Source organism: Malus domestica, chromosome 02, assembly GCF_042453785.1.
Source record: "Malus domestica chromosome 02, GDT2T_hap1".
NCBI classification, from domain to species: domain Eukaryota; kingdom Viridiplantae; phylum Streptophyta; class Magnoliopsida; order Rosales; family Rosaceae; genus Malus; species Malus domestica.
Window position 1 is genome coordinate 1,881,117 of NC_091662.1, and position 20,038 is coordinate 1,901,154.

At 38.9% G+C, this 20,038-nt stretch overlaps 1 protein-coding gene, 4 long non-coding RNA genes and 2 other non-coding genes across 8 annotated transcripts in view; 5 read left to right on the top strand and 2 right to left on the bottom strand.

The window, feature by feature from the left end:
• Positions 1-19,314, bottom strand: part of LOC139188271 (uncharacterized) — a 35,059-nt gene extending 15,745 nt beyond the window's left edge. The window contains exon 1 of the long non-coding RNA XR_011571619.1: positions 19,260-19,314. This is a non-coding gene — a long non-coding RNA (uncharacterized lncRNA). The remainder of the gene's footprint in view (positions 1-19,259) is intronic.
• Positions 967-1,138, top strand: MIR7121B (microRNA MIR7121b). Its single transcript, NR_120988.1, has one exon. It is a non-coding gene; the product is annotated as a microRNA MIR7121b (primary transcript).
• On the top strand, positions 4,082-4,181 carry MIR7121G (microRNA MIR7121g). Its single transcript, NR_120992.1, has one exon. It is a non-coding gene; the product is annotated as a microRNA MIR7121g (primary transcript).
• Positions 6,638-7,786, top strand: LOC139188276 (uncharacterized). Its single transcript, XR_011571624.1, has 3 exons — positions 6,638-6,661; positions 7,145-7,312; positions 7,377-7,786. It is a non-coding gene; the product is annotated as an uncharacterized lncRNA (long non-coding RNA).
• On the bottom strand, positions 8,440-13,343 carry LOC103416090 (disease resistance protein RPV1-like). Its single transcript, XM_029109051.2, has 6 exons — positions 12,655-13,343; positions 11,052-12,144; positions 10,584-10,871; positions 9,686-10,462; positions 9,071-9,572; positions 8,440-8,974 (listed from the first exon to the last, which is right to left on the bottom strand). Exons 1-6 carry the CDS (start codon positions 13,206-13,208, stop codon positions 8,604-8,606), a joined length of 3,585 nt encoding a protein of 1,194 aa, XP_028964884.2. The 5' UTR covers positions 13,209-13,343; the 3' UTR covers positions 8,440-8,603.
• Positions 14,630-15,186, top strand: LOC139188275 (uncharacterized). The gene is made up of 3 exons (XR_011571622.1): positions 14,630-14,809; positions 14,947-14,995; positions 15,127-15,186. It is a non-coding gene; the product is annotated as an uncharacterized lncRNA (long non-coding RNA).
• On the top strand, positions 16,313-19,024 carry LOC139188268 (uncharacterized). 2 transcript variants are annotated; one of them, XR_011571614.1, is made up of 4 exons: positions 16,313-16,580; positions 16,682-16,750; positions 18,245-18,314; positions 18,453-19,024. It is a non-coding gene; the product is annotated as an uncharacterized lncRNA (long non-coding RNA). The 2 variants fall into 2 exon arrangements; XR_011571610.1 differs by lacking the exon at positions 18,453-19,024 and having other exon boundaries at positions 18,245-18,421.
• Positions 19,315-20,038: the final 724 nt, after the last annotated feature.

Below are 20,038 nucleotides of genomic sequence, written 5' to 3' on the forward strand. Positions count from 1 at the left end.
ATATAGAGTGTGCATGCATGCCAAGTAATATCCACATGAACAAAAAATGAGAAAAGCTTAATAAGAGGACGGTTGAAAACGAAAATTGGTTGCCTTCCGATAATTCATCTCTAAACATTGATGGTACGTGGGTAGTTACTATTGGATCTCACATTAAACTAAGATTAGATTGTGGGAATCCTTGGGAGAAAACTGTTAACTCGTTTGTGTTTTTTCTCCGTCGTCTTTGAGGTTGAACACGTAAACTTTTTCTTTCTTTTTTTCTTTTTCACTTTTTCATTTTCTTTTCTACTTTTATTATTTATTTATTTCTAATTGATTTTTCACTACAGAACCAGCACGTTTCTAGTTCTTATTTACATATTTTTGTTTTTTTATTTTTTATTTTTTTTAAATACAGTTTTATGTTTAGTTATGTTTTTTTTTTTTACCAATTTGTCCTATTTTTTTATTTTTTTGAATTTAGATTGTGAAGGAAATTAAGGATCATTTTTGGTATTTTCGAATGCTTCATCCACTCAACATAAAAAAAAAGGATACTTTAACGAAAAGCATCCGGTACTGTTCACTTTAACGAAAAACCACATTTTTACACTAAAAAGTCAATCATGGTACTATTCACTTTACCCTTTATTTTGTCCTTATCATTAAAACTCAAAGTTTTCAAGCCCTTTTCATTAGTTTTCCTAAAAAAATAATGTGCTAGAAAGAACGAATCATGCTGTACAAGCAACAGCATCGGGAGACCAAATACTTGCATTTAAGGGCCGAATTAATGTTGGCTGGGATAAGTGGTCCATTGGGCTTTCGGGGGAAAGTAAAATACAAGTCGGAAAGAATATAGAGAGGAGTACCGCCTCGCCTTACGCCTTACGCCTTTCTTCCGTCGGCGTCGTCTAGGGTTTTAGTTGTAAGTTGTAACAGAGCCTATAAGGGGCACGATAGCCCCAGTAATTCATCAACCTTCAATTCCCAGACCTGACCGGAGCCGCCGTAGAAATATTACTATTACCATCCTCCTCTTGGTGATCGCCCTGTCGCATATGGCTTCTGGATTCAGGGCCTGTACAGGGTGATTACCAAAGGGATGACGGTAATATTTAATTCATGATGTTGGCAAACTCGTCGGAGGGAAATGTACTTTGGTTTTCTTGGATTTATCGAGATGGAGGAAGAGGAAGGGGAAGGGTGAGAGAGAGAGAGAATAATTATTTTTAATGGTATTTTTTTATTAAATTAACAATGAGGTCCAGACTCACCATCAATTATGGAGGCTCAGTTACACGTGGAGTTGAATGGGGGAGTTTGGCGGGAGAAATTTTTAGTTGTAATAGAAACACGTATGCTATATCATATGTTTTTACATAAGTATTGAAAAATTTTAATTTTTAAGTTATTAACTTTTTAACACATATATCTGACCATTTATTTAGGAACACATAGTGTACTGTCTCATGTGACGATCACATTGAAAAATCTTTAGTTTGGCAGAAGCAAGTACTCCTAACATTTCTTTTCAAGAATACAAGGGTAGAAACAATTAAGATCTACCTCCTCCTATTTCATCTGCAGGAAAGTGATTCTCTTTGGATCATTTCTCCTAATTCATCAAATCTGAAGATCTGTGTCATTGAAATTTAATCCAACGGCTACAAACAGGGGTCTAGTTTAAAAGTTATAATAATTTCAACTGTTTAACCAAATTTTAATGACACGAATCTCCTAATTTAGTGAATTAGGAAGAAGGGATTCAGACATAATCCCTTTCCTCATCTGCAATGTCAACCGGCTAAATTGATCAGCTAATCGTTCGATATCTCTCTTGCTAACGATAATCCCTTACGCATCTACAAGATTTTGGTACTACTTAGGTAAATGTTATCAAGGCATGCAAAGCAGTACGCCTGGTATAATTAATAACAATATTTTCAAGATGACATTTATGTTGTTCACTTAACGAGTAAATACATCAAACAATCAACTCTTTAAAATGACAATCATCACTTTTAAGCATAACAAAGTCAGCTACATTCTCCTCATAAGCAAACTCAAACAACTCAAGAATGCCATAAATCCAATTGAGATAAATGTCACCGTATCCACAAGAAATCCATCCCTATACATGTTGAAGAGTACAAGGATCTCATATCAAATTTGTCAAAATTAAAGATGACTTATATTGTGCAATTTTCACTCCTAATTATATCAAAGTTTTTTGTGATAAGATATTCACATATGAAGTGTTGTGCATGTTGGAAAATTCAAGTCGATAGAAAGTATTGATGTTGTTAATGATGGGTCCTTGTAAAGCATGTGATAAAATTTTCATGTTTCAAAGCTGTTTGTAAAACGTTAATAGATGAGCCCTTAACTTATATGTTAGCCACCATTAGCTAGTAAACATTACCATACCAACAAACCCCCAAACTCTATGTGCTGTATTATAAATAAAATTGGTCTCTACGAAAAAACACTTTGTAAAACGGATAAGCACTTTACAAACCACTTCTGTTTGTCACTTTTCTTTTCTAAAAGCCATTTTTGTTTATAAGCACTATACTAGAAGCAACGTAAAAAATTTTAGTAAAATTCTATCCTTTAAAAGCACTTACATTTTTTTCTACTAACATCATCATAATACTTTGAGAATATTGTTTGAAAGCACTTTTAATAACTCTAAAAACTAGGAAAAGTTGACAATATAAAAATTTTAGTTCCTTTTATTTTTTATTTTTTATTCTGCAATGTCATAATTTAAATCTTCTATTTAATTAGATGTCATTTATATGTATCACTTGTCATGTCAAATAGTACATTAATGTGGTACAAAAATAAAAAAGCTAAGTTGAAGGGAGCTTTCTTCATTGACCCCGGCCACGACCATCATTAAATTGACTGAAATACATTCTTTCTTGAGGGATCATGCCTTCGGGAGAAACTAGTGATGATTGCCTCTCAATGGCATTCGTCTTCGAGAGATATTTCTTTGAGAAGAATGCAATTTCAATATAAGAATTTCCGTGGGGAGGATTTTACGAGGAATTCGAGTAGTCGGCGGCTTTGGAAATTCTGGCTCACATACGGCCACAGTGAGGTAGCAGTTGTGGAGTACTTTCATATCCCGGCAATCTGTGACGATGTCGTTCCTGGAACTAAAGCATTCTCTGGTATAGATTAAGCTCGGCCACTACAAATACAATGAATTTGGAAGTTTTAGGTCACGACTTTCAGTTTATGGCTCCAAACTTTTTGTCACAAAATTGATTATTTGATTGGTGGTGTTTTGGTATTAAGAGGACGGACATATTTAATGACAGGTATGTATCCAATCTCAATTTATTTTGGAATGATGAAATGAAAGGTGGTGTCTGTTGAATTTTACTGTTTTGCAATTTGGGATTTCTGTGTGGATTGTAAACTTTGATTTTTTTTTTTTTGGTCAGTGATTGAATTTTTCTTGCATTTGATACAAAATTAATGAAATGAGATTGAAAAATGAGGAGTTGCTATCAGACGTTTATGTTTTAGTATAATTTCACACGTATGATAAGAAAGCATTCCCACCCCCCCCCCACCCCCAACCCCCCAACCCGGTGTTTTTTTCTTCAGATGAATATGATTTTTTTGAATTTAGATTGTGAAGGAAATTAAGGATCATTTTTCGTATTTTCGAAAATCCAAAAAAACATTAGTTTTAATGAAAAATGATAAATACATGTGTAGTGAATAGTACCAGAGAAATGTAAAAATGTGATTTTTCATTAAAAGTAAACAATACCGGGAATGTATCGTTAAAACTCCCTAAACAAATGATGTGGTAGAAAGAAAGAATGATGTACAAGCAACAGCAACGGGAGACCCAAGTACTTGCATTTAAGGGCCGAATTAATGTGGGCTGGGATAAGTTGTCCATTGGGCTTTCGGGTGAAAGTAAATAGAAGGCCTTTCTTCTGTCGGCGTCGTGTAGAGTTTTAGTTGTTACAGAACCTATGAAATGAGCACGATGGCTGCCTACAATTCGTTAACCTTCAATTTCGCACACCTGAGTCTGGGGGCCGGAGCCGCTGTTGCAGAATATTACTATTACCCTCCTCCTCTTGGTGATCGCCCTGCCCCATATGGTCTTCTGAATTCAGGGCCTGCATATCGACAGGGTGGTTACCAATGGGATGACGGTAATATTTAATTGATGATGTTGGCAAACTCATCGGAAAATCGACCCGGCGCTGGCAAACTCACCGGGGGCAGAGCTCTGAAGTGGCCGCCATACCACTCCCCTCGCTGACATTTCACGAAGAAGATAACGAACGCGAAAATTATGCTAAATTTTAGTGCTTTTGTTGTTTTACTTTGTTTTTGTGTTCTAGGGTTTCAGGGTTTGGTTGCTGGTGACAGGGTTCGAAAGCTCGAGGATTTTGACCTTTAGCAAGGACTTGTTCTTTCTGTATGAATTAACTCTCAATTCTATGTGTTAAAGGTGCTCTACTCTGATGCTAGACAGAAGGAATATGGACAGAAGGAATATGATCATTCCTTCACAGCTAGGATAGCATGTGTGGATGCACTATTAACGTGGACAGCAAGGCCACTGCATGTGGTTACTGACTGCTTCAACAAGGACAGCATGGATGTCACTTTCTGTCCTTTGTTTATTGCATGCCTCTGTAAAAACCTTGTATATAAGTTCTACTGCAATTGTAGCAGAATATTCAATCAAATATATTGGATCCAAGCTTTGGACCGTGCAACTTCGACACCCAGAAAATATTTTAATGGTCCGAGGTCTTTAATTCGAAAACATCCACTAAGAAATTGCTTGAGTCCGTATAATGACTTGTGAAGTCGACAAACCATAGTCTCCCCCTGTCGACGATAACCAGGAGGGGGTAACATATATACTTCCACCATGTCCGGCACCCGATATCCTCTTCACAGGTATGTTTCTTATGCTCGCCTCTCTCATGCTCATCGTTCCTTTGTTCACAATGTCTCTCACTTAGTTGAACCAGCCTCCTATGAGCAGGCACGCCATGACCCTCACTGGCTTGCAGCTATGCATTCTGAGCTTGACGCACTTGAAGCCAATCACACCTGGACTTTGGTTCCTTTACCCCTCCACCAACGCCCCATTGGATGTAAATGGGTCTTCAAAATCAAGTATCATTCCGACGGTACCATCGAACGCTACAAGGCTCGCCTCGTTGCCAAAGGGTTCACGCAGCGCGAAGGTATTGATTACAAAGAGACGTTCGCCCCCGTTGCTAAGCTCATTACTGTCCGCTGTCTCTTGACCATTGCTGCTGTTCGCAGCTGGTCTCTTCACCAAATGGATGTCCAAAACGCTTTCCTTCACGGTGCACTCCATGAGGAAGTATATATGTTACCCCCTCCTGGTTATCGTCGACAGGGGGAGACTATGGTTTGTCGACTTCACAAGTCATTATACGGACTCAAGCAATTTCTTAGTGGATGTTTTCGAATTAAAGACCTCGGACCATTAAAATATTTTCTGGGTGTCGAAGTTGCACGGTCCAAAGCTGGGATCTCCATTTGCCAACGAAAGTATACTCTGGACATATTGGAAGAAGCTGGCTTGCTTGGCGTAAAACCTGCCAAGGTACCTATGGAACCCGATTTAGTGTTGACAACAACAGGTGGTGATGCCCTCAAGGATCCGACTCGATATCGACGTCTGGTTGGAAAATTAATATACCTTACCATCACTAGGCCAGATATTACGTATGCAGTGAATAATCTCAGTCAGTTCATGCAAGAACCAACACTCCATCACCTTAAAGCAGCACATCGTCTCCTCCAATATCTGAAAGAAGCACCAGGACAAGGGTTACTATTCCCTACGGAGAACCAACTTAATTTGGTTGGCTACTGTGATGCGGATTGGGCTAGATGTCCGATCACACGACGATCAGTGACAGGTTTTTGCATCTTCCTTGGTAAATCACTTGTATCGTGGAAAAGTAAAAAGCAAGTCACGGTGGCAAGATCTTCAGCAGAAGCCGAGTATCGCTCCATGGCTGCAACGACTTGTGAGCTTACTTGGCTGAGGAATTTGTTGAAAGATTTGCGTGTAAATCATCCTGAGTCGGCAAGGTTGTTTTGTGACAATCAAGCTGCTCTACATATTGCAGCGAACCCTGTGTATCATGAACGAACCAAACACATAGAGCTGGATTGTCATACTGTCCGTGAAAGGATTCAGAGGGGAGAGATCGAGACGTCTCATGTGCAGACGAGACGTCAAATAGCAGACATATTTACAAAGCCACTGAGAGCACCTACCTTCCATTCACATCTTGGCAAGTTGGGTGTTATTGATATCCACACTCCTACTTGAGGGGGAGTGTTAAAGGTGCTCTACTCTGATGCTAGACAGAAGGAATATGGACAGAAGGAATATGATCATTCCTTCACAGCTAGGATAGCATGTGTGGATGCACTATTAACGTGGACAGCAAGGCCACTGCATGTGGTTACTGACTGCTTCAACAAGGACAGCATGGATGTCACTTTCTGTCCTTTGTTTATTGCATGCCTCTGTAAAAACCTTGTATATAAGTTCTACTGCAATTGTAGCAGAATATTCAATCAAATATATTGGATCCAAACTTTTATACTATGAAATTTCAGTTTCGATTTCAATGTCTGTTTTAAAATTTATTTCATGATGTTCGAATTGGGATCTCAAATATCGCCTTTGTGCTTGGATTTATGATGCAAATCTTAAATTTTGTAACTCGTCTAAATTTAGAGTATGTGAGATAAGATATATTCTGAGATCGTGTTTTTGCTTGTTTGAAAACTGTCGCCGAAAGCGGTCATCACCTAGCTCAGTCAACTCGTTATTATTTCCAGGGTGCCCTTGGGTCGAGTGTTTGTCACTAACTTCGCTTATCATGGCCCTTCAATTGAAATGGCACTAGATATGTTTTGACGTGCTTGTTCTGCGCATTTGATATGTCTGATCTGAGGGCCGATATGACATGTCCTAGCAAGGCTAGGATACCCTATGTATGTCGACATGTCAATGCATATCACGACAATGTGCATAGATAGTCGTAACCTCGTTGCTTGTTGGCATAAAGCGAGAGTTGGCATGCCATTGGCTTGTCATGGCATATCAAAGCAAAATCCAACGAGTACAAATTTGTGGCCTTCACTACTTATACTCAAGAGTCGGATGACATTGTGAGACTTATTACTCCACCCAAAGCGGTAGTATACACCATCAGTTGTGACTTGTGATTCTTGGAAAGAGGTCGGCACCGTTTCTTTAGAAGCCAAAACTACTTTGGTTTGGCCTGACAGGTTCCAGATGTGCTTCAAGGGAATGTGTTTTTGGCTGGGAATTGAGCAAGGTAAGGAAATATCTGTTTATGACACTTTTGATGACCCAGAAGGCAGGAGAGTGATCATTTCTTTCGATACAAGTCGCGAGGTATTTCATGGTATACCCGAACCATCTGAGCTCCAACGATTACCCCTGGGGCGTGACCTTGATTTGAAGCTTATTGTGTGGAATGAATCACTTTCTTATGGTTCACAATGATGGACGCGTAGTTTGCTTTAATCTTTGTACGAAAAAGCTTACATATATTCCCACTGAAACATGAGGTGAGTTTGTTGGTTGTGTGAATAGCATAGTTTCGGTCATGGGACGCAACCACAAGCCTGAGAGCATAGAGAATAATTGCTCAGACAGATGAAGACTCGATGGTGGCGGTAGAAGGGAAGAGGGAAAGCTGCAGGAGGCGGTACTCATATTCCGTTTGGGCCATTCCACTGGCTGATGTTTCAAGGGCCTCTGGGCAGAGTTTGGTGGGCCGGAGATTAGCCTCACATCCCCATATTGGGATCCACCCATATTATGAGTTGCGAGGACGCTCTTAACAAGTTTAGATCTCCCTTACGGATGATTTCATTGCTAAAGTTGTTCAGGTGGTTACTAGGAATTACTATCACCAATGTGTTTCCTTGTTGATGGATCAAGGGGTATATATTTTCCCGATCGCTTGCTAATTGCTATTCATTTTCTTCATGTTTTCTTCTGTTTTGTTTCCTTTTCCTCTTTCTCATTTTGGTCTCTTAAGCTGGGATAGACTCACTAATTATCAAATTTTATGTTCTTAGTTATTCCAAAGTGCCAAAACTACATTTCGGTTTCTACAACAGTAAGTTGTTGTTTATGTTAACCTTTGAGCTGGTGTTTTTTTGTTTTCACGAAAGCTTCTTTCTTAATTTCTTCTTGATGTTTACGGGAATGTTCATATGTAATCTGTCTGTCTGCAATATTTGATGGATGCAGGTTCAATGAAACATAATTATATAAGATCCTGCCAAAATTAGATCAACTTCAACTTTATCCATGCCTTGCAAATTGAGCTTCAGAACACGAGTCGGATTGCAAATGATGGCAAAATGTTTGAAAGTGGAGAAAATTTCGGAGATTTTCTATTGAAAGATCCATCATTTCTTAGTCTTGCGGAGGAGATTTTTTATCTTAACATGAACAGCTCTACAATCTATTCAACTCTCATAGTCTCACTATCTCCAAATGGTAAAGGCCAAGAGACTCAGGTGTCCGGCTAAATGTTACCTGAACAAGTAGATGATGAATAATCAAGAGACAAAGAGAGGCGCGTAAGAGGATCTTCGTCCATTGGGTCGGATATCTGATCTCCTCTATCACAGACTGCCGGACGTTGTGGCTTCCAATGATGAATAGATAAAGAAAGACACGTACGAAGATCTTCGTCCATTGGGTCAGATATCTGATCTCCTCTGTCGTTGACCGCCGAACCCTGTGGCTTCCAATGATGAGACTGAGAAAGGCGCGTAAGAAAATCTTCCTCCATTGGGTCGGCTATCTGATCTCCTCTGTCATTGACTGCCGAACCCTGTGGCTGGAAGAGTACTGAGAGATTCTCAGAACGAGTTTGAGGCTGAATATGATGGCCTGCAGGAAAAGTATTAGAAGACAAGGAAAAATGTGAACGCGCAAGGCTGAGAGGACCATGATCATGCACTGCTATAGTACTACCGATGTACTTACTGAGATCATAATCATAAGATGGCTCAGAATTATCAGATGACTTCTCATAGAACCGAGCTGGATGTTGGTCAAAAACATAACTAGCTTGGTCCAAATCATGCGTATTTTCCTTCATAGGTTTGTTCCACACTAGATTAACCATTGTTCTAATTGATGGCCTAAAACAAGAATTTACTGAAAGTTGAACTTCAACTTTATCCCCACTTTGCAATTTCAGCTTATCGTTCGATAGTTGTCCTTGCCAAAGTATAGGCGTATTCCCATATATGCTGCATAAGTAAGCCTGCAACTTTGTACACTTGGTATTATTTATAACAGTAATGCCAAATTTACCTCCAAGTACATGTTTTATCAAGAAGCACAGAGTCAACCCTTCAAAAGTACAACCATCATTCGGGGGAATATCAAAACTGACTGTACTGCTCTGGTTAACAAACTCAAACCAATCAGGAACAAAATTCCCAGAGAGTAAAACGCCACCAAATCCGCACAGAGTCCATCCCTACATATACAATGCAAGTGTCATACACACATACATACATACACATGTAAACGTGCGTTTGTGTGTGCATGTGCACGATAGGAAGGCAATGAGAGAGAGAGAGTGTGAGGTACCTGTAGGATGTTCTTCACAAAATCAGTTGTGAGATTGGTGCAATCCCTCATATCAATCAATGTCATGAAGTTTAATGACTTATCCAAGCCTGGAATCTCAGTGAGTTTGTGCGAATCTCTTACACTCAACTCTGTCATCTTTGACATTTCCGAAAAATCGGGCATTGTTTCCAATGCATGGCAATTATCGGCATACAGAAAATTCAAATTTGTTGGTAAATCAGGGATTGTACGAAGGTTAAAGCAGTTATTTAAACTCAATGTTTCAAGCTTTGTAAGACCACTTAGGCTGGGTAGGGTATGAAAATCATTCCCTTGAAGATCCAAAACTTGTAAAGAAATTAGACTCCCAAGATCCTGAGGGATTGCATCATGTTCTAATTCCGCACCATCTAGGGATAAAAGAATGAGATTCTTCAATCTAACTGTGGAAGATGGTATTTGTGATATGGCTGTATTATCTGCTTCAAGTATTCTCAATGATATCATCTCCCCTAAATCCTCATGCACTTCTCTGAATTCTAAACAGCTATTAAGAAGAAGAGTCTCAACAGATTTCAACTTATAGAAATCCCTTGGAAGAGAACTAAGCTTAACGCATTCGCTAAGGTTCACCAAAGAAAGTTTTTGAAGTTGACCAATGGAGGGGTGAATCTTGGACAAACTCCTACAATTTTCCAGTATCAACTCTTCAAGATTTGGGACTTGTGAAAGGTCCGGTGATTTAATTAAAAATAGGGAATGACTGAGATTCAGGATTTTCAACCTCTCTAGCAACTGTTACAGAAAACCAAAGGAAAATTGAAATTAATATCCAAAAGGAAGATGTCATAAAAAAAAAAAAAGGAAATCCAAAAACAAATAGAAACAGAACATCATCATGTGTAATTGATCGTACCTTATAACCCTCCCAAACTTGTACCAGTTTGCTATACTTCATATCTAAAATAACTAGTCTTGGTTGATCAAAAAAGTCATATGCTATGGACTCTAAAGGGCATCCTTCCCAACACAACCATATTAACTCTTTGGGAAGACGTTTGTATTCTCCCTCGAGCTGAACATATTTGAGATGAAGGAATTTCAGTTTCTTCATATTGGCAAATGCTTCTGTACTGAAACTAGGCATGCTAGAGCTTAGAGTAAAAGGGAAATTTAGAGCAAGTCCTTCAACTTCTTCAGTTCCCTGTTAACAAAATGTGTAAGAAACGGATTATTTGCATATATTATTATTCATTTGGCAAAATCACCTACGGTGAATATATTTACACATAAATGTTGTTTAGTGTATAATAGACATACGTAGGTTACATATATGTTTTCAAGTAGGATGCATTATGCAAAATTTTATTGGGAATGTACTTACAGATTTATTTCTCAAGACTTCGGCGGCCTCTTGACGATTCCACAACCTACTCCATTTTTCAGGGTGACCAAGAGATTTTTCAGAAACGATTACTCTGGCCATTTCTCGCAGCAAATCATGCATATTCAACTTGTTGTCTTCAACAGTTATAAGGCATCGTTCACGGAGGACACTGATTCCTATTGATGCAAAAAGTCCACATCCATCTAATACTTTTGTGACATAATTCTTGTCCATTCCAATAAAGAAACAAGATATGTCAAGAAATATAGCCTTCTCTGAAGGATCTAGCCCGTCAAAGCTTATTCTGAGTCGATTTACAATGTTTCCATCTGGATATCTTCCCAATTTCTCCAATTGACTTTCCCACTCTTCCAACGATCTTTTAATCAAAAGAGATCCTAAAACTTCAAGCGCTAGTGGTAAACCTCCACAGTAAGAAACAAATTTTTCTGAAACTTCAAGATATCCTTGATTAGGACAACTATTTTTAAAGGCATGCCAACTAAATAGCTCAAGAGCTTCTTCTTCATTCATTTTCTTAGCCTGAAATGTTTTGTTCACATTTAGTAGTAGACGTTCATCTCGTGTCGTTATGACAATTCTACTTCCAGGACCAAACCAATCATGACTTCCAACTATTGCATCCAGTTGTTCCTTTTTATCAATGTTGTCCACGATGACAAGTATCTTTCTATGTCGAAATTGTTGTTTTATCAGACCTATACCTTCGGCAACACAGCTTATTTCATGCTTCTTTTTCAAGATGTCAGAAATAAGTTTTTTTTGCACATCAACCAGATCATGTTTACTTGTAGCATCGCGAACGTCGGCAAGGAAACTTTTCAATTCAAACTGAGGATGAATTTGGTTATAAATGGCTTTGGCAGCTGTTGTTTTACCCAATCCACCCATCCCCCAAATTCCAACCATAAGAACATCATTTGATCCACCACTTGAAAGATAACTGATAATATCTTGAACGTGTGAATTGATTCCAACTATGTGCTTGGCCACATGTAATTCGTTAGTGTTGGTGAGCCATTCACAAATATTCTCATCAATAATTTTTTTAATGAACTCTGCTTCGCCCCTAAAAATTGAATTCGTAAGCATTAGTGGGAATCAATGAAGGCTCGGTAGGAGATATCAGTACATAAACAATTTTCTTTCCTTCTTCCCTTCATAATATATATATATATATATATATATATATATATATATATATATATATATATATATATATATATATCAGTACATAAACAATTTTCTTTCCTTCTTCCCTTCATAATATATATATATATATATATATAATGAACTTGAATAAAAGAATTCATTGATAAATAAAAGTTAGGCGTATGAATTAAACTCCAATTACGGTTTAGGTTACTTATGAGAGATTAAGGTGTATTCATTAAGCATGTGAATGAATGTTTAGATTATGTAAAATGTTAATTAAGCATGTCAATTAATTGAGAGATTAAGTCGTTCGCTAAAATTAGCAGCTTCTGTGAAGGATAAACTTGAGAGATTAAGGTGTATTAATTAAGCATGTTAATTAGAGTAATACAACTCAAATCTTGAAAAGCAGCTGAATGATTACCCATTGTTAGCGATTTTATGATGGTGGCCAGACAAATTTGCAGCCTTTGTGAGAGCCTCTCTCCACTGCCTTACCCTTTCTTGTTTAGCTTCACGTTTCTTGTCATCTTTTTCTTCACGGATGTCCTTTTCGTGCTTCTGAAATGCTTCGGCTAAATCTCCGTCCTGCTTCCTGACATGCGAAGGATCAACGTGATAGAATATTGGTAAAACATGTCGCCCCAGTTCGTCTGTACACTCCATGATCTTCACCAGCTCGTCAAGACACCAACTCGAATCCGCATATCTCCTTGAGAAGATAATGATAGAGATCATCGACTCTTCGATTACCTTTAACAGTTCTTTTATTTCTTCCCCTCTTTGTAGATCGTCCTCATCAATAAAGACCCGGTAACCTCTGGCTTTTAATGCCTCGTGGAGGTGGCTCGTGAAGCCATAGCGTGTGTCCTCGCCCCTGAAGCTCAAGAATACGTCGTACTTCCAGAGTTTGGACTTGGAGGAGGACGAAGAGGAGGCTTCGTGGGCTGTCATGGAGGTATCCACCGTTATGGGCATAGCAGTGGTTCAGATCACAGACTGAAAAGATGGCAACAACTGCGTTTGCGTTGCCGAAGGATGATACTTAAACATAAGTCAAGATCTTGAGTCAACAAAGGCAAAAGTTTATAATATAATAATGTTGGCGTGTGGACCTGATATAATGATGAAACACGACATACTGCCGAGCGGGAAGGTGCAGGGAAAGAGAGGAAAAGAGGAAAGAAAGAAACATGATAGGACAGATTAGGGATTTTTTTTTTTTTCACCAATCCGAATTTCGCATTGAAGCACCTCTCCAACTCCGCCAACAACAGCCTCACCACTCGTGACCTCCTTTTCAAGAGATTAGTAGTGCAGCGGCAGCATGGGGAGGAGGAAACTGAACAAGTATACCTGTTGCTTAAGTTATGCAAAGACGATGATAATATCAATGACGAGGATAGCAATAGCTACTCTCTTGTTGGTGTCGAGGAAATCGTTTTTCCTCACTCTTTGATTCAGAAGGTCGGACTCCCGGAACAACTGCATATTATAGGCCACTGCAATGGCATTGTTTTACTATATAGTAAGAGTAGCTTTGTTTTATGCAATCCCGGAATTGAGGAATTCATTTCATTCGTGTTCCCGATGAGCCATGCTTTCCAATGTGGCCCAGATTAGGTTTGGACCTGCGGGAGGATTACAATTGGCCATAACATATTGATACTGGTTTTCATCCTGGATTTGGCTATGATACCAAATCTAACGAGTACAATTTTGTGGCCTTTACTACTTATACTCAAGAGTCAGATGACATTATGACACTTACTGTTTCACACAAAGCGGTAGCATACATACACCATCAGTTGTGATTCTTGGAAAGAGGTCGACACCGTTTCTTTAGAAGCTGAAACTACTTTGTTTTGGCCTGACGGGGTTCCTGATGTGCTTCAAGGGAATGTGTTTTTGGCTGGGAATTGAGCAAGATAAGGAAATATCTGTTTATGACACTTTTGATGACCCAGAAGGCGGGAGAGTGATCATTTCTTTTGATACAAGTGACGAGGTATTTCGTGGTATACCCGAACCATCTGAGTTCCAACGATTACCCCTGGGGTGTCACCTTGATTTGAAGCTTATTGTGTGGAATGAATCAGTTTCTTATGGTTCACAATGATGGACGCATAGTTTGCTTTAACCTTTGTACTAAAAAGCTTTCATATATTCCCACTGAAACACGAGGTGAGTTTGTTGGTTATGTGAATAGCATAGTTTCGGTCATGGGACACAACCACAAGCCTGAGAGCATAGAGAATAATTGCTCAGACAAAGATGAAGATGTGATGGTGGCGGTAGAAGGGAAGAGGGAAAGCTGCAGGAGGCTGTACTCATATTCCGTTTGGGCCATTCCACCGGTTGATGTTTCCCATAGAATCGATAAGGTGATGGAGGGCCAGTTTGGTGGGCCAGAGATTGAGCCTTACATCCCCATAGTGGGATCCATCCATATGATGAGTCATGAGGACGCTCTTTACAAGTTTAGATCTGCCCCCAGGGATGATATCGTTGCTAAAGTTGTTTAGGTGGTTACTAGGAATTACTTTCATCAATGTGTTTCCCTCTTGATGGATCGAAAGGTCTATATCTTCCCGATTTCTTGCTAATTGCTATTCATTCTCTTCATGTTTTCTTCTGTTTTGTTTCCTTTTCCTGTTTCTCGTTTTGGTTTCTTGAGCTGGGTAGACTCACTTATCATCAAAATTTCTTTTCTTAGTTATTTCAAAGTGCCGAATCTTGGAGTTACCATTTTGGTTTCTACAACAGTAAGTTGTTTTACAATACTTTTGAGCTGGTGTTCTTTTGTTTTCGCAAAAGCTTCCTTCTTAATTTCTTCTTCTTGTTTACGGGAATGTTCATATGTAATCTGTCTGTCTGCAATATTTGATGGATGCAGGTTCTCTACCATATTTGAGCCTCCTCTACGGGAAGTCGACGGAAGAAGAAGAGGAAAAAAGCTCGAGATGAAACACCCCAACCCCATTTGTTAATTAAAAATTGTTTTAAAGCCTTAATTGGTGAGCTCGTGGGGCCCACCTTGTGTTTATTTTATGTTTTCTGGTCTCCATCTCTTCTCTCAGTTCTCTCTTCTCCCTCACCTCTCCTGCAACTCTCTCTCCCTCACTCTCTCGGCTCTCTCTATCTCAACCCTTCCGAGAGTTTTTCTTACTAACAAACATCACCATCGTCTTTATTTGGTTTGGGTATGGCACTGTTGCGACATGGTACTAGAGTTTCTACAGGTAACATTGGTTGTTAGAGGAGTTGTGTGAGCTTGTATTCGGAGGATCGAATTTACGACGTGTGAAATTATTCATCATCAGGAAATTACTGCTTGCTTATCGAGACAACAAATGTGTGATCGATATCACGGGCGGCCGATCGGTATATCGATAGCTTATTTGTTGGGTTCATTAGGCAAGTTGGCAAGAAGATTCGTCTACAACAGCTGGTGCAGATTCAGAATTGTTCTTCTTGGGACTCGACCCAAAGACACATCTATTTTCGGAGTACGTGACATTTCGAATTCTTGGGCAAGACCCACTCTCATTTTCAGTTTTGGTTTTTCAGTAAAAGTATTTTAATTTCCATTACTAGTTATTTGTTTTTGTCGTTACAAATGTTTTGGAAAAGTATTTCTGTTTTCGTTTTTAAGTTGATTCGAGTTTTTGGAATATATGTTAGTACATATCTATTTTGGCGTTATCTAGCCTTAAATTATTTTGTGTTTTCGACTTTATATTTTATTAAAGTATGTTTCCTATTTTTACACTGATGGGGAAATAAAGTTTGAGCCTGGAGGCACGGAAGATGGAATCATTGCAACCCGATCGCGACGGGATGGCATTTTTCCTTTTGTGCAACCGCTCTGATTTGATTTCTTCGTTACGTATATATATGTGTATCCTTTTTCGTATTTTTGAGTTTTTCAGTGTAGTATGTTATCTTAAATTTCGAGGATGAAATTTTTTTATAAGGGTGGTAGATTGAAACACTCCAACCCCATTTGTTAATTAAAAATTGTTTTAAAGCCTTAATTGGTGAGCCCGTGGGGCCCACCTTGTTTTATTTTATGTTTTCTGGTCTCCCTCTCTTATCTCAGTTCTCTCTTCTCCCTCACCTCTCCCGCAACTCTCTCTCCCTCACTCTCTCAGCTCTCTCTATCTCAACCCTTCCGAGAGTTTTTCTTACCAACAAACATCACCATCGTCTTTATCTCGTCGCTACGAACTCAACCATAGTATTGGCATCTTGAAAGTCAAACCACGAAGCCCGTACACGAGCTCGGCGAGCACCGCCCCTTTCGAGGCCATTTACGGCCAAACCATGGCAAGTTGGCCGGCGTGTAAGGTATAAATCTCTTCGTCTCGTTGAGAACTATAACTTTCCTTTTTGTTTCACTCAATTTCATTGAGTATTGAAGAAGTTATACTCATTTGAATCTTACCCAGTTTCCGGCGAGTCCGACGGCTTTCGAGGCGTTTTCCGGCCAAACCACGGCGAGTTATATGTCGTGTGAGGTACCATTCTCTTCGTCTCTTTAAGGGCTACAACTTTCGTTTTTTTCTCGCTTGATTTCGTTGTGTAGTGACAAAGTTATAGTCGTTTAAAGTTGGGTGGTTTTCCGGCCGAATCTCCGGCCTTCTTCCTCGGCAACCAGGCCTTTCAGGCCATTAGAACCCCCCGGGCCTTAGCCAATTGGGCTAGCCCAGTAACCCAGCCCGCACCCTTTTATTTTTAAGTTATTTTGTTTTCAAGACCCAAAAGGCCACGGGCCTTAATACTGAAGGTCCTTGGGCCAATTTCTGTCAAAGGGCTTAAAGCCCTGCCCTTTGTGAGGCCTTAGGGCCGGCTTTGGTGTGAATGGGCTGTGTGTGTGTGTGTGTGTGGGTTTAAAGCCCAAACCACCATTTTTCATCCTAAACCATTTTTAACCCAAAAACCCAATAGGTCCTAACCCTATTTAACCTAAACCTAAACCCTAATCCGGATTTCAAGCCTAAAACCCGTTTGACCTAATTTGACCGTTGACCCCCGGTCAACGTTGACTTTAGGGTTGACTTTTCGGGTTTTCGTCCGGGACCCTTCTTAGGGTAATTCGACGTTCTGAATCCATTTCCAATGTCCGTTTTCCCAAATTCAATTGCTATTATATAGTTTTATTTATTGGACTTTTTATGTGCTTAGGGGCAATTATTGTGACGTTTCCGTCTTCACTAGTGGCGCAGTTTTTGGCGGCTAAGTACTATGAGTGGACCCCTTCTAAAATTACATGATTTGATAATTTAATTGCATAAATGATTAGCATGCCTACGGATTTATAATTTGATTTATGTGAAACCTATTGATTTAATATATTGATTATCGTCTCGTGTTTTGGTGAGGAATTAATTGTTAGCCTATATTGAGCTATATTTTAATATATCGTATTTTCTATTAAAACCATGAACTGGTAGACTATCTGATAGATGACGATAGGATGCTAGAACATGTTTTTGAACCCTCTTTATAGTGTAGACGATGATCGGTAACCTATGCTATGAAGTGGTTATTTAAGAGAGGCGTAACTATTTGTGCGTACCTAGTGGATACTATGCCGCCTGGGGCGAGAATCTGGTGTTGGCATTTAGGCTGGGAGAAATAATCCCTAGCGAAAGGCTGAGGGACACGGTGACAGGCATTGGGCCGGGAGAGAGTTATCTCTGGCTACGGGCACAGAGACTTAGGTGTAGGCATTGGGCCGGGAGTTATATTTATTCGGTGATCTTACTAGCAGCACACCGCGCTTACGAGACGATTTATGAGACGTTTAATATTTTGATTTCTGCAATGAGTTTCCGCGATATGGCTTTTGAGATATTTTGGCATGCTAGGATTTTGATTTAAATCCATCACTTATTATGCTAGTAGTTTTCATTTATATAAACTGTGGGGGTTAGTATCTTGATAACTGTTTTATTATTATTGTATATATGAACTTGGTCCACTCACCTTTGTTTTGCGCCCCCATTCAGGACTTAGAATCAAGGCACCTAATCCCGGCGTGAAGGCACTTCCGCAGCAGCATCTTCGAATCCTCTCGATGTAGGACCTACTCCTTTATTCATTAAATTTTATCTTAATTCTTTTTAGTGATTAGGTTTGTATGCTCTAAACACGTTCCTAAATTATTAATTCTTCGTATTTTTAAATTTCTAACCCTTATTTATTTCTTATTCTTAGTTTTTGTATCAATTAATGGCTTTCGTCACCCTCGGGTATCGGCCAGCACGTGTCTATCCTGGTATTCAAGGAATATCAGGGTCGGGGCGTGTCACGAGAACTGGTTAATGCTCTGGATGAAGGCATTACTAGCTTGAGCTTCCGCGTAACTCGCTTTGCATTGTATGAAATCGACTACGATGACAAATCTCTGAAATCTTGGACGAAGATTGATGACATCGGCCATTAGACAAGTTCTGAATTCATATAATTGCAAGCAAGTTAGTAACCTAACGTTCATACATACATACATGTTGCCCAAATTTGATACATCATGGATGAGATAATAAGTGGAAATCTTTGATGAATGTAACCTAACGTAGCCTGCTAACGGAGAGATTTTTTCGGTGTACTTTGAACATTGTCATTGTGATAAAATAGTTCTAATCAATTGTAACGCATGTATTTAATTACATCGCGTGACATGTTCTCGAGGTACACACAAAGAGAAGAAAAAGATATAAATTAGGTTATTCACACTTGGAAACAAGATCGATTGATCCCCTTATGAATTTCAATGTGATCTTGAAGTAGTATTTAACTCTTTCCTTGAATTTGATCGATCTCCTAGTCAATTTTTTGTCCTCATATCGAATGAATTGAATAAATTTATGGACAGAATTTAACAAGAGTATAAAACACCCAGGGTTTGAAGTCATGCTAGTTGCTGCAGTATCATCACCACCACCGCTCCCATTCCATCTTTTCTAGACTTCTGGTCGTCCACTGCCACAACCACCGCCATCATCACTATCAGCACCACTATACCACTCGGTTGGACTTCTAGTCATGCATGCACCTAGATGTTCCTAAACGTATTTTTGATGTGATGCACGGGACAAATATGTTTCACAATTTGCTTAAAAGAAATCATTGTCCATGAGATATTATTGTGTTGGAACAAGACAAATATTGGTCACTTACGTGTACCTTAATTCTGCATATCATTTTTTACGAATAAACGGTTAAAATTTAACTAAATAGTATGTTTTGATTCTTTTACTTTTGAGCCAATAAGCCAAGAGGAAGAGGAGTGTAGGTAAGCCAAATTACACACGTGCAAATTGCAGGGGAAGCCAACAAAGGTGGAGGTTGAAAGTTTGATTAATGTCGTTTATTGAATAATCACGTGATGATGTTGGATAATGGATAGTGACCCACCTGAATATTTTTGTTGCTGGTTAGAATTTTGTATTTTGAGGAATCTTCATGAACATATTGGAAATGTTGTCAATTTTGATAGAATGTAGATTTAAATTGGAATTTCAACAAAAGTATAACTTGAAATAAGTCTGGTAAATTGTCGTATGATTCGTTAGTCCAATACGAAATGATATGGAAATAATAGGTTTTGGATCAACTTGTTAATGATTCAGATCTTTAACGGATGACCCGTTAAGAATATGATAAAATATTGTTTTGCATATCTAAACATTAGGGATTGCAATTTCTTGCATAACCCATTATCCGACATGAAACATTATTAGTTAACGAATCAAGGTGTTATCGGGTCACATATTAAGAACATTTTAAGATAACGGGTATGA